The following is a 13,517-nucleotide window of genomic DNA, read 5'->3' on the forward strand; positions in this document are numbered from 1 at the left end:
GCTTAGTGGCCAAAAGTAATGTCTGGGCTAGGAAAATCGACATTCTCACCCTTTATTCAAATATGATTACACATTTGTAAAAGATTTTGCGGTCATATTGCATAGTTGTGCTTGGAGTCTGTACAAATGACAGGATTTTTTGTTCTTTTTTACAATGTTGAGAACATGCAAAACTTTCGACAGAAAAGCCTCCTGGCTCAGCCGGGACTCAGACCAAGGATCTTCTTGCTGTGAGGCGACAGCCACAATGCCACCCTCCATACAGATCCTTTAATGTAAATCTATTTATAGTTTGCCTACAGTTCCACCCTCCTCCGTCACCTCAGCAGTGGCTTTAGTTACTGTTATACAGTTGGCACAAGTCGGCAAGTGGCCAACTTTCGCATTTCACCTTCAATATGTCTTATGCTTCAAAAATCAGTAACAGTGTCTGTGATCATGTGGCTGAATTCAGATTGGTGCATGCAGACTCTACATGGAGCAGACAGACTGCAGACTGTAAGTGTGTCGAGGGACGGTCGTCAGACGCCAAGATGTGAGTATTTACCGATGAATTACCACTCTGGTGCTTTGTTACTGTCACAGCCTGGACGTGCTTCGATAAAATTGGCTGATTGAAGCATTTGATTTTTTGCAATACAAATATAGTTAAATAAAGTATGAAAGAATAAGAAACATGTTGCATCCCTTTTTCCTCAGTGAGGTTTATAATGATGTCTTTAATCATTTAGCATTAAAGTCTTCAGTGAGTTGTTTACTTCATGTTGAAATACTTGTCTATTTTAAGAACTAACCTTACAGTTGGAAAGCATGAGGTCAAGTTTACAGTATGTGTGTGTGTACATGTTTTTTTTATCCCGGTGGGGACTTCAACCTGAATGCACACTGACCTAAATTGAGGTCCCCATGAGGAAACAAGCTTATAAATCACACAGAATGATTTTTTTGGAAAATGTAAAAACGCAGAAACTTGTGTGTAGGGTCAGTGTACAGTTTGTACAGTATAAAAACCATTATGCTATGGAGAGTTCCCACAAAGATAGTAGTCTGTAAAAGTCTGTAGTCTTTTCTCAACACAGTTCTCTAATACATTTTGTATCTTACAGAAATGGTGTTGGTACCATGGCACTTTGCTTTGGCTATACGCTATACACCACTGTTACCATATTCACATACCATATTTACATGGTATTGCAAGGTCTTCAAAAGAATGACATTGCACCACCATGGTACTATGTCCGAAATCATGGTTTATCATAGTACATATGTAAAATAAATAATAAAAAAAACACTTTAAAACAGTGGTATACAGTATGTCCAAATAATATGGTATTAATAATAATTAATAATTTGTTACATTTATATAGCGCTTTGCTGGGTACTCGCTTTACATATAGGAGGGAATCTCTTCAACCACCACCATTACCATCGCCACCATGTAATAAACATAATTTTTACCATGGTATCTCAAAAACTTGGTAAAACAGCAGCACATATCCAAACATGGTGCAGTTTTACCATAGTACAAAAAGTAGTAAACAATATTTCCAAAAAACAGGGTGTTACTATAGCACACAACAAACAATCCCTTGTAAACAAAATTAATTGAATGAAATGTGTACTTGTAATACTTCAAATATAAAATATATATATATATATATATATATATATATATATATATATATATATATATATATATATATATATATATATATATATATATATATATATATATATATATATATATATAATTTTTTTTTTTTTTTTTATATAAAGAAGTGAAGTATGCTAAGAAAAAAGTGAAGTAAAAGTGAAGTATGCTAAGAAGCATAATCATGAACGTGTGCTCTCTGTAAAGTGTGCTTTGCTTTTATTTCATTAACATTATATTACATGCATTTAAAAAAAAAATATATATATATATATATATATATATTTTTTTTTTTTATATGCATGTAATATAATGTTAATGAAATAAAAGCAAAGCACACTTTACAGAGAGCACACGTTCATGATTATGCTTCTTAGCATACTTCACTTTTAAAGGAACACTCCACTTTTTTTGGAAATTAGGCTCATTTTCCAACTCCCCAAGAGTGAAACAGTTGAGATTTACCGTTTTCGAATCCATTCAGCCGATCTCCGGGTGTGGCGGTAGCACCTTTAGCATAGCTTAGCATAGATCATGGAATCTGATTAGACCGTTAGCATCTCGCTCAAAAAATAACCAAAGAGTTTCAATAGGGTTAGGTTTAATGATATTACGCACAGCGCCTGGAAATAGTCCCCAGCACGCTCCCAGTGCAAGCAACGTTTGTTATGTTGACGGAAGTTTGCCTATTTTCAGACGCTGTGTAATATAATTGCGCCGCTGCACTCATGGTACGGAAGCAAAGTTACTTGATTATTACGTAGGAATGAGAGAATAGTTCCTAGCCATATCGGCCTAGAAAATAACAACTTTTCATTTTCCGTCGGTCTTAGTACACAATGTAACTACAGAAGAGTCGCGTTTTAAATAGGAAAAATATCGAAACTCTTTGGTCATTTTTGAGCGAGATGCTAACGGTCTAATCAGATTCCATGATCTATGCTAAGCTATGCTAAAAGTGCTCCCGCCAGACCCGGAGATCGGCTGAATGTATTCGAAAACGGTAAAACTCAACTGTTGAACTCTAAGGGAGCTGGAATTTTCTTTTTTTTTAAAGTGCACTTTGTAATGTAAAATTAAAAGTTTTAAAATACATTTAAAATCAATAAGCTTTAACAATCTTTTGTCATGCTTTAAAGTACACTTATTTTAATGTGTTGGTTAACATATTAAAGCACATACTTGTTTATAATTGTTGTGTGTTATTCAATATTACATTTGAAGTTAATATACTTTGAAATGTATTTATTACACTGTAAAGTATGTTCTTTTTCACAAGACATATGTACTTTTTGTTAGTGATATGCAGCTTATACTGAATTGCTGAATAAAGTATGGATCATTTGTCCCCACAGTTATGAGTCTTCCACAGAAGATGGAGTCACATGGACAGTGGTCAGCCCTATCGTCTTCACCTATCGAGTCATTCAGAGTGAGAGGCTTCTGGATGCAAGCAATGACACCTTAATGTTCGGCCATATCTCCAACCCTACGGAGATTCAAGCCCTTAAGAGCAACAGCAAAGTAATGAAGCGATTCATTGTGATTGACGAGACTGTTAATGATCTTTATGGCTCTCAGGTTGCAGCGTATTTCGAAGCGAGACGGGTGACGTACAAGATCCTTCACTTACCCACAACTGAGGAGAACAAGTCTATGACACTCGTGACCAGTATCTTGGAGGAGGTCCATAAATTTGGTATTGACCGCCGTACGGAGCCCATTATCGCTATTGGTGGAGGCGTGTGCCTGGATATTGCGGGTCTCGCTGCATCTTTGTATCGTAGACGCACTCCGTATATTCGTGTCCCTACAACTCTGTTGGCTTACATTGATGCCAGTGTAGGAGCAAAGACGGGGGTCAATTTTGCCAACTGCAAAAATAAGCTAGGGTCCTACATACCCCCCGTGGCAACGTTCCTGGACAGGACTTTCCTGTGCACTCTTCCACGCCGCCATATTTCGAATGGAATGGCCGAGATGTTAAAGGTACACCTTTAGGGGCTTTCGCACCGGATAGTTCAAGGATCTTAGTTATAGGAACTAGCCACCAGGTTGGTTCCCAGAGAACTAAAAGTTCCCCAAGGAACATTTTCCTGGTTGCATTCACACCGCCAGTAGCTCTGAAGTGATGGAAGCCGCGCTTGTTGTTGAGACTTTTATTTTGACAGCACTCAGAACACCAGAGCCTGAGCACACACTCTCACATTCTCCGTCTTCATTAGTCGATCTGTTTAACAGTCCTATCGAATACGTTATTGGATAGAACTACTATAAAAGAAAGTAGACAGCATATGAACAAGTATTAGCGTTTGCCGTGTGGTTGATGCCCAATGTCGCTAGTCGAGCAGAAATACATAATCATGTTTCTCTTGGTGCCCTCAAAGTTGTGTTGGATTTTCTCTTTAGCGTAAAGGTTGAGAGGTCCATCTATCACTGTGTTCCATGTTCATAGTCTATATATTTACTCCAGAAAATAACTCTAATCTGTGTTTCATTTTAGAGTGGCCTTTTATTGTGTCCAGCCTAAGGCACACCTGTGCAATAATCATGCTGTCTAATCAGCATCTTGATAAGCCACACCTGTGAGGAGGATGGATTATCTCAGCAAAGGAGAAGTGCTCACTAACACACATTTAGACAATATCTGAGAGAAATAGGCCTTTTGTGTACAAAAAGAAAAATGGGGGCAAAAACAAAAGTGTTGCAGTTATAATTTTGTTCTGTGTAAATAAAAGGCCACTTAAGTGTACTTATATTGCATACACTTTTAAATTGCAGAATTAGAATGATTTCTGAAGGATCACTGAAGACTGGAGTAATGATGCTGAAAATTCAGCTTTGCATCAGTTATGAACAGTTATTATAACAATATTTTATAATTTTACTGCATTGTTGATCAAATTAATGCAGCCTTGGTGAAAATGTGTCTGTCAAAAAAAAAAAAAACAAATCTTATTGACCCAGACTTTTGAATGTTAATTTATTCTGACATTATTGTGCAAGTCTAATCGAGGTCTTGTTTCACCAATACTAGTGATCCTCTACAGATGGCGCTGATGAAACACAAAGGACTCCTTGAACTTTTGCAGAAGGAGGGTAGAAGTTTGTTGGACTCTAGGTTCCAACCGAGAATGCCAGAAAATGTGCATATAGACGCAGCGAGTGTGTCCACTAGACTGGCCATTGAAACCATGCTGGAGGAACTGGCCCCAAACCTGTGGGAGGATGACCTGGACAGGCTGGTGGACTTTGGCCATATCATCAGTCCAGAGCTTGAAATGGTTCTAAATATTAAGACTTTGCACATTGTGTCTCACAGTCTCAAATTACTCTAACTGGAGTCTCTCTTTTCTTTGATACAGAAAGTACTTCCTGCACTTTTGCATGGAGAAGCGGTGAACATTGACATGGCTTTCATGGTCTATGTGGCTCATGAAAGGGGCTTTCTGACGGAAGAGGAGAAAAGACGTATCATTGTGTGTATGCAGAGTCTAGAGCTTCCAGTGTGGCATTCAGATTGCACTCTGGATCTAGTTCAGAAGTCTCTTTCTGAGCGACTCAAGCACTCCGGTGGACTTCTGAGAATGCCTCTGCCAACAGCGCTGGGAAAAGCAAGTAAGTAAAAAAAAAATTCACCCTCAAACATTAAACGTGCATTCAGTAGTTTGGTGCTAAAAGGTTTTACACATTTAAAGTAATGAACGCACTGAAGCTCCATTATGCCATCATCCGACACTTTTAGTTGTGGAAGAAAACTAATCATGGTAAAATAAGCGTGTATATTAGAGGTCCCAGGTTTAATTCCCGGACGAGCCCCCACTTTTTAGGAATTGTTTTGATCTAAATAAAGAAAAGATAACCGTAACAAATAACAGGGATCCTATCAAAAAAGATCCCGTGAGTCCTTGCTCTCACTCCCAATAGACCCACTTTTATAGTGTAAGAAATACATGAATTAACAAAAAGACAAGATAAAGATCAACTTAAACTTAGAAGCAAGGCCAAAAAATATACACCTAGGATGGCTTCAGGGTGGAAATGTTCATTTTCAACTATCCCTTTAAAGACACTTAATATAAAGTGGGACCAGTTTGTCTTTTTTATACCCTACAGGAATCTTCAATGACATAGAAGACAGCATTGTGTGTCGAGCATTCAAGAAATGGTGTTATGAAAACTGTGAAACCACCATGAAGCCACAATAACACAACGGAAAAGCCGGATTGTATTCTCAAACCAAGAAAACATCTGTGATGCACAATAAAATACGCCATATCGTGAATGAAAACTCCAGAAATTGTGAAAAGCACTCAGTTTTATTTTAATGTCTGTAACATTTTCATTCCCAATACACTTGTCAAGCTTGAATCCCAACAATGAAACGGTCACACTAGTGACCAGCTACTTTCCTCATAAAGCTTCACGGTTTCAAAACAAACAGTTTGAGTGAAAGGTGACTTTCCCGTCAGGTGGGCTGGCTTCCAGTAATGAATTCATAAGAAACAAATGCTTTATAAATTCAACCAAAAATCAACATCTCATGCTATTGTAAGTTCTTTCTTAAATAATGTTTGGTTAAGCTTCAAAAATATCATACAAAAGTATATTAACAAAACAAAAACCGTCTTTAGCTAGAGCCAAGACGCTTTTATAAAAGACAGACCAATCTGTATTTGTTATTAAAAGACGTTTGGTTGAAGTTCAATGGAAGCCTGTTTTAAAGGCACCTTTCATTGACGTCACTGATGCATATGCATTCATACAGGTGCCTTGTGCTTTACCTGTTACCTGATTGTCTGAATTATTGCTCAGAAAAAAAAAAATAATAATAATAATAATCGCAACAGCCAGTTTTGCTACAAAATCCACAATGAGATACGTAACAGTTTCACTGCATATTTAGACTTCACTTGGAATTTGGCAACGTTTTAGTAGTCAACACTGCGTAACATTACATTCAGAGGACAACTTTCAGTAGTTTCTGTCTAGTAGTCGAAGGAGTTTATTTCATACACTATTCTTGAAAGTTTTGTAGTGCTTCAAGACACCTCAGGTTTAAGCCAGAATACAAAACAGATCAAGTTTTGGTGATCCTATAGAGAGACCATTGGGTTCCACAGTTTAAGACTAAGTCTAAAATCACATAAATAGAAGAGAACGCTTCATTTAAAGGGATAGTTCACACGAAAATTCGAATTACTCTCATGTCATCTCCTGAAAAGTGACACCCCCCGGTGGCTGGCTGCAGTATAGGTTATAAACCCCACCCTCTCCATGTTATCGAATGGGTCACAAGCCCAAAACAAAAAAAGCTTTAAATATTTTTCCAAAGATGGCTTCTCTCCTTTTAGGTAGATTTCATTACGCTGACCTTAAGTGTTTACTTTTCCAATAAGTTGGGTTTTAGTTATTTGATTCTATAAAGTGTCACGTACTGTAATGATTGACAGCTGTGCTTGCGAATGAGTCTGCGGGAGCGGGAACTTGATACCCATCTCAGGATCACTACCGCACAAACCCAGGCTCCGATTGACGTAATCGGCACACAATGTCAACAGCCACGTTTGGGATATGTTGGCTTCGTTTTTCTGCAGTGGAATGAAATGGAGTCATGTTGTCCATCTCTTTTTTTACCGTCTATGCTCTAAAGCCACTTAAAGGGATAGTTTACCCCAAAATGAAAATTCTGTTATCATTTACTCACCCTCATGTTGTTCCAAACCTGTATACATTTCTTTCTGCTGCACACAAAGGAAGATATTTGGAAGAATGTTTGTAACCAAGCAGATCTCGGGCCCCATTGACTACCATTGTACTTTTTCCCCCTATTATGGTAGTCAATGGTATGGAAGCTTGTTTCCGCCACAGAACAACATTTTAAAACATAATTGCGACTTTTTATCTCACAATTTTTTCTCAGAATTGCGAGATGTAAAGTCAGAATTGTGAGATATAAAGTTGCGCAAAACTTAATATCACACAATTCTGACTTTATATCTCACAATTCTGACTTTACATCTCGCAATTCTGAAAAAAGTCAGAATTGTGAGAGAAAAAGTCGCAATTAACTTTTTTATTTTTTTTTATTCTGTGGCAGAAAAAAAGCTTCCATACAATGGGGGCCAAGATCTGTTTGGTTACAAAACAGCAGAACAAAGACATTTATACAGGTTTGGAACAACTTGAAGGCGAGTAAATGATGATGAATTTTCATTTTTGGGTGAACTATCCCTTTAAGGGTTCACATTTGAGGTTAATTGTCCATTTTGGAAACTAACTATCCCAGTCCCCATTCACTCTTACAATTACCCCTTTTCCACCAAGGCAGTTTGAGTGCTGGTTCGGAGCCAGAGCCTAGTTTCAAATCGTTTTTTTGTCTTTCCACACCCAAAGCACCAGCTCTGAACCAGGAAAAGTGGTTCTTAAGTAGCACCAAAACATTGCTGGACTAGAAGTAAGGGCGTCTCGGTTACGTCTCTTACTGTGTACAGGTCATACAGGTTTGGAATGACATGAGGATGTGTAAATGATGACATGTTCATTATTTTGGGTGAACTATCGCTTTAAATCGCAGGTTTGTAATAATATAAGGCACTTTACAGTGATCTGACTATGTTACCTACACTAAACTCTTACAACATCTTTCCATGAAAGTTATCTTTGCATAGTTCTATGAAACAACACATTATAGTTTCACCTACATGATCATTACAGTGGCACAAATTGGATGCTACTCATAGGCGTACATCTGAGTTGAGCACTTTCAAACAGTAGAAATATAGTTACAGTACAGCTTATTATTACATAGTCAGTCATTTACACCATGTAAGAATAAAAAAAAAAACCCAAACAAGCGTTAGAACAAAATATAAAATGTTTTTTTTTTTTTTTTACATCTCAAAGTATGATCTTTCTTCCAGTGTTTTTGCCAATATAAAACATAAAAATCCCAGAAAAAGAAAAACAAACAGAAAAACTGGGATATTGTAGTTAAAATTGAATCATTCAAATGTTAGATAAAAAATGTTTTTAAGGGTAATACAATTTATCTGAAGTTCTGAAGTTTGAAATATTATGATTATTCCTTTAGGCATCGAATATGTGTTAATACATTTCTTCACATTATTATGGATACTTTCATGCTATGCGCTGTGCTAAAATGCATCCTCTGGCCATCTTATGAAATGTAAGAGGTGAAATCCGTTTGCATAATTATATAGGCACTGCATATGACAACAACAACGGTTTTGAAAACTGCTGGGTTAAATCTGAATATCGCTTATTGCTTGGCATATTCCACAGGGAATTTGAAAATCAGTTGGACATGTCAAACGCTGTGCACTTTTTATCATGACAGCTCTCTGAGTGTTTGGCATGGTAATGAATATGATCATGCTAATGTATTTGGTCTTGGCGCAACAGATCTGCTACAGTTGATATTGCTGCTGCTGTTGATTATTGCTGCATTATAGAGCAATTACAGAGACTTGCCACTGCCAATACACACACAGACATGCAGATCTATACAGGTGGAGCTGGGGAAGGTGGAGGGTTTCAGAGGATCTTTACTGCTAAAGCAAACGATTTAACCCTTGTGCATCCTTATGGACATTTTTGCCTTTTTCAGTTTTTTTGTTGTTGTTTTTAATCATTTTGCTTGCGTTAAATGCATGAATGTTTCTCCAATCATTATTACATTTTCGGGTCTTTAGCGACCTGGATCTATATCAATCACGGATGGATCTCTACCTGTCACGATAATATAAAACTCTCCTGATATTAGAGTAACAATTACAGAAGAGTAAAATAAAGCATATTTTGTTATCTACCGGAGATTGTAAGGGTTCAGTTTGAGCAGATGTTTTATACCATCATCACTGTCCTCCTCAGAGCTCATTTCAGTTCATTCAGCATCTGCCTCATATTCACCATCTCAAACATATTCTCAAAACTATCATCATCTTCAACATCAATATTTAGATCTCTGACAGCTTCTTCAGCAGATCCACCATCAGTGACAGTCACAGTAATATTTGACTGCGTTCAGTTCTTGCTCTGCAGTAAATCTCTGAGACATTTCAAGTTCTTCTAATCTTCAAGTGATTCTTCTAATCTTTTGTTTTCTGCCTGCGGTAACTATGAGTGAAACGTCACTTCATCATTGTGTGTGTCAGACATTGCCACCTTGAGGAATAAAGGTGAACTGCACTTATTCAGTCATCAGAGATTCAATTATTGTTGTGCAGAAAAAAATATACTTACATTGTTACACACCTCGAGTCATTAGTGACCCTATACAGTTGTTTTTTTTAATTAATGGAAAAACAGGCATTCTTTCATATTTTTATAATTTTTTCTTGTTATATTGTTTATAATGAATTGATTTAGGAATATTCTAACTTTAAAAAATAAATGAGGAGGAAGGTAGTGAACGACGTCCCGGGTCAAAGACCTAAGGTATGCGTTAACTGCAAATTACAAATCCAACCACTGTGTCCCAGTGGAGCTTTGCTGGGAAAAATGGGAAAAAAATTCTAATGGGAAAAAAATTGGTACTGTGCCCAAACAATATTGCAATATTGTTATACAATATTGCTCATAAATACAAAATACAATATTATATACAATATTGCTCATAAATAATTTTCATAAACTTAAACCTTTTACCTAAAATTAAACATTTACTCCAACAATAATCTACCAAGGGTCTGTGCTCCCAAGTTTTTTGATATGGATATATTTGTCCTCGAAGGGACTTTTTTAAAATTGACGCACAAGGGTTAAAAGTTGAACAGCAAGCTTATTGGCTGCAGATGCGAAAGAACCAATCAGCTTGTGCTGTGTATTTAACAACATTATTCTTAGCATGTTGCGTTAAGGACCCATCAGCCTTCGCCATCTAGAGTTTCATAACAGAACTTGGCATTTCTTCAGATTATTATTATTTAAAGATTATTCCACAAATCTGTAAGTGAAATTAATACTGAGAGAACATTGGCATCGATTAATAATTTATGGTCAACTGTTTCAGATCATTCTGATAGCAAACATACTTTGTCCAGACGACATTCAACAGAATTTTTTGCAACATTTACGAATTAGTTACTTTTATCATTTAGATTTATTTAGCTATATTAAAAGAATATTTCACTCAAAAAATGAAAATGTACTCACACTCATGTTACAAAACTTTTTGCTGTTATTTTTGTGTAACATGCAGCTTAAATTTCAATCTGTTTCTCTCACACAGATATCATATAACTTTTTCTAAGCTTGATGGACATGGTGACTATCAATTGTTATATTAAAAAAACTATATAATGATTCTTCAAAATATCTATATTAAAAAGAGAAAAAAACAGTTTAGAACAACGTGAGAGTGAGTACATAACAGAATTTAAAATTTTGAATTTTTCTTTTTAATCTTTTTAAGTGCGTCTCGTGGAGGTTTACTGGGCAGCTGGCCATTAGAAATGATCAGTTGCTTATTATCTACATATGTTAAAAGGGAAGCATTATGCTTAAATCACTATACATATATATAAAACATATGCATATATGTAAATAAGATATACATATATATATATAAAAAAGAAAAATATTCTTCTAAACTGTGCGCAAACATGCTACTGTACAACCAAAGAAATCACCATTCAAGTGCACTTTTAAATCGAGTGCTGTAGGGATGACGTCAGAACCAGGAAGCCCTTATTTGCCACTTGTTCCCTTGAGATTTTCCTATGCGTTTTTTCCATTTATGAGTAAAATAAGGTCTGTGGTTAAACATAACTCAATGATACTTGGACGTATTGTTCTACAACGTAAACTGCACACACTCACACCACAAACTGTCTTATCTAGTTACTAGTAACAAAAATAAACATAACTGCTTCAAAATTAGCGGTATGGGTGTGTGTAATGTAGGTCGAAACGTCTTAAGTAGTATCTTCAAGTTATGTTTACCTTATTATACTCAAATTGAAAAACATTATAAAAAGCTACAGGAACGTTTTGAGAGAACCAGCAGCGAATGAGTCTTATGGGTTTTGACGTCATCCCTGCAGAACCTTATTATAACAAAGTTGATTAAATTATATTCTAAATATACCTATGCGAAGTTACACAAATCAATCTTTTGATGATACTGACCTTGATTATTTTGATATTATGCACAATCTGAATTATTATACCACAAAGAATTTTCATTAGACAAAAGTGGGATACGGTTAAAATACAATAAAATAAAATGAGTGTAAACATAAGAAAAATAATATTACTTTGCACTTACAAAACAGGCCGTGCTTCCTCTTTAGCAATCCCAAGCGTCAGTCGTGTCATTGGAAAAACGCAACAATGACCAGCAGCCCTGAACAGCCAAAGAAGGTTTTCGCTGTACTAACAAACATGCTCATTTTCCTCCATGTTCATGCTGTCCTTGCGGCTGCTGTCATTCGAGGCTCTGGGCGAGACGGAGGTGAGAAGTGGGTCGCTTGTTGCTACAGACGACAACGTGTCGTCCATCAGGATGTCGTCATGTTTAGCGGCATGTGCCTTAGAAACGAAACCATAAGCCCCTGCATCAGTAGAAGTGGTAGAGCCTGTACTGTGGCAGTCGTTAAAGGTGATTGTACCGTCGTTAAGGTCTAAGGTGCTGGAGCGGCCCATGTCAGGGCAAGAGGGGTGCGTGTGAGGGTACATGTCCTGGCTGCAGTCCCCCAGGACTGGCTCCTGTTTAATGGCCCGGGCTGCTAGATCTGATGGACAGAGTGTAGACGAGGCGATGGCCAGTCCATGAGCACGAGCCTGCATTTCCAACTCCTGGATTAACATTTAGCAATGGACAGACAACAAAGAATTGATTGTAACATTAACTGTAATTAACTTTAGTGAAATCTTAAAGTCACCATGAAATCAAAACTGACAATTCTTATTTTCTGTGGAATACCTACGGTGGCCGAGAGAGCTCAACTCACTACAACTGAAGAAAATGCATGCAAAATAGAAAAAAACCCAGCAAATTAAAAAACATCTTCATCAGTTTGACAACACATGCTGCAAATACTCAGACACAACCAAATACAGAAACACATTGCAAATACTCACAACGCAACCAAATACAGAAACGCTCTGCTAACACTCACAACACAACCAAATACAGAAACGCTCTGCTAACACTCACAACACAACCAAATACAGAAACGCTCTGCTAACACTCACAACACAACCAAATACAGAAACACTCTGCTAACACTCACAACGCAATCAAATACAGAAACGCTCTGCTAACACTCACAACACAACCAAATACAGAAACACTCTGCTAACACTCACAACACAACCAAATACAGAAACACTCTGCTAACACTCACAACACAACCAAATACAGAAACACTCTGCTAACACTCACAACACAACCAAATACAGAAACGCTCTGCTAACACTCACAACACAACCAAATACAGAAACACTCTGCTAACACTCACAACACAACCAAATACAGAAACACTCTGCTAACACTCACAACACAACCAAATACAGAAACACTCTGCTAACACTCACAACGCAACCAAATACAGAAACACTCTGCTAACACTCACAACGCAATCAAATACAGAAACGCTCTGCTAACACTCACAACACAACCAAATACAGAAACACTCTGCTAACACTCACAACGCAACCAAATACAGAAAAATTCTGCTAACACTCACAACGCAACCAAATACAGAAACACTCTGCTAACACTCACAACGCAACCAAATACAGAAACACACTGCAAACACTCAAAACACAACCAAATACAGAAACACACTGCAAACACTCAAAACACAACCAAATACAGAAACGCTCTGCTAACACTCAC

General features: G+C 37.0%; 2 protein-coding genes across 4 annotated transcripts in view; one reads left to right on the top strand and one right to left on the bottom strand.

The window, feature by feature from the left end:
* Window positions 1–318: 318 nt before the first annotated feature.
* LOC307117834 (2-epi-5-epi-valiolone synthase) lies at window positions 319–9,856 on the top strand. Its single transcript, XM_079802994.1, has 5 exons — window positions 319–535; window positions 3,007–3,640; window positions 4,702–4,935; window positions 5,017–5,269; window positions 5,768–9,856. The coding sequence occupies exons 1-5, from the start codon at window positions 399–401 to the stop codon at window positions 5,857–5,859; spliced, it is 1,350 nt and encodes a 449-aa protein (XP_079659120.1). The 5' UTR covers window positions 319–398; the 3' UTR covers window positions 5,860–9,856.
* Window positions 9,857–11,911: 2,055 nt separating this feature from the next.
* Window positions 11,912–13,517, bottom strand: part of mitfb (melanocyte inducing transcription factor b) — a 72,274-nt gene continuing 70,668 nt past the window's right edge. For all 3 annotated transcript variants that reach the window (XM_079802991.1, XM_079802993.1, XM_079802992.1), the window contains exon 10: window positions 11,912–12,472. In XM_079802991.1, the coding sequence (XP_079659117.1) occupies window positions 12,050–12,472 (423 nt within the window). In that variant the 3' untranslated portion in view covers window positions 11,912–12,049. The remainder of the gene's footprint in view (window positions 12,473–13,517) is intronic.

The sequence above is a fragment of the Gobio gobio genome (assembly GCF_949357685.1).
Source record: "Gobio gobio genome assembly, chromosome: 21".
Taxonomy (NCBI): Eukaryota; Metazoa; Chordata; class Actinopteri; order Cypriniformes; family Gobionidae; genus Gobio; species Gobio gobio.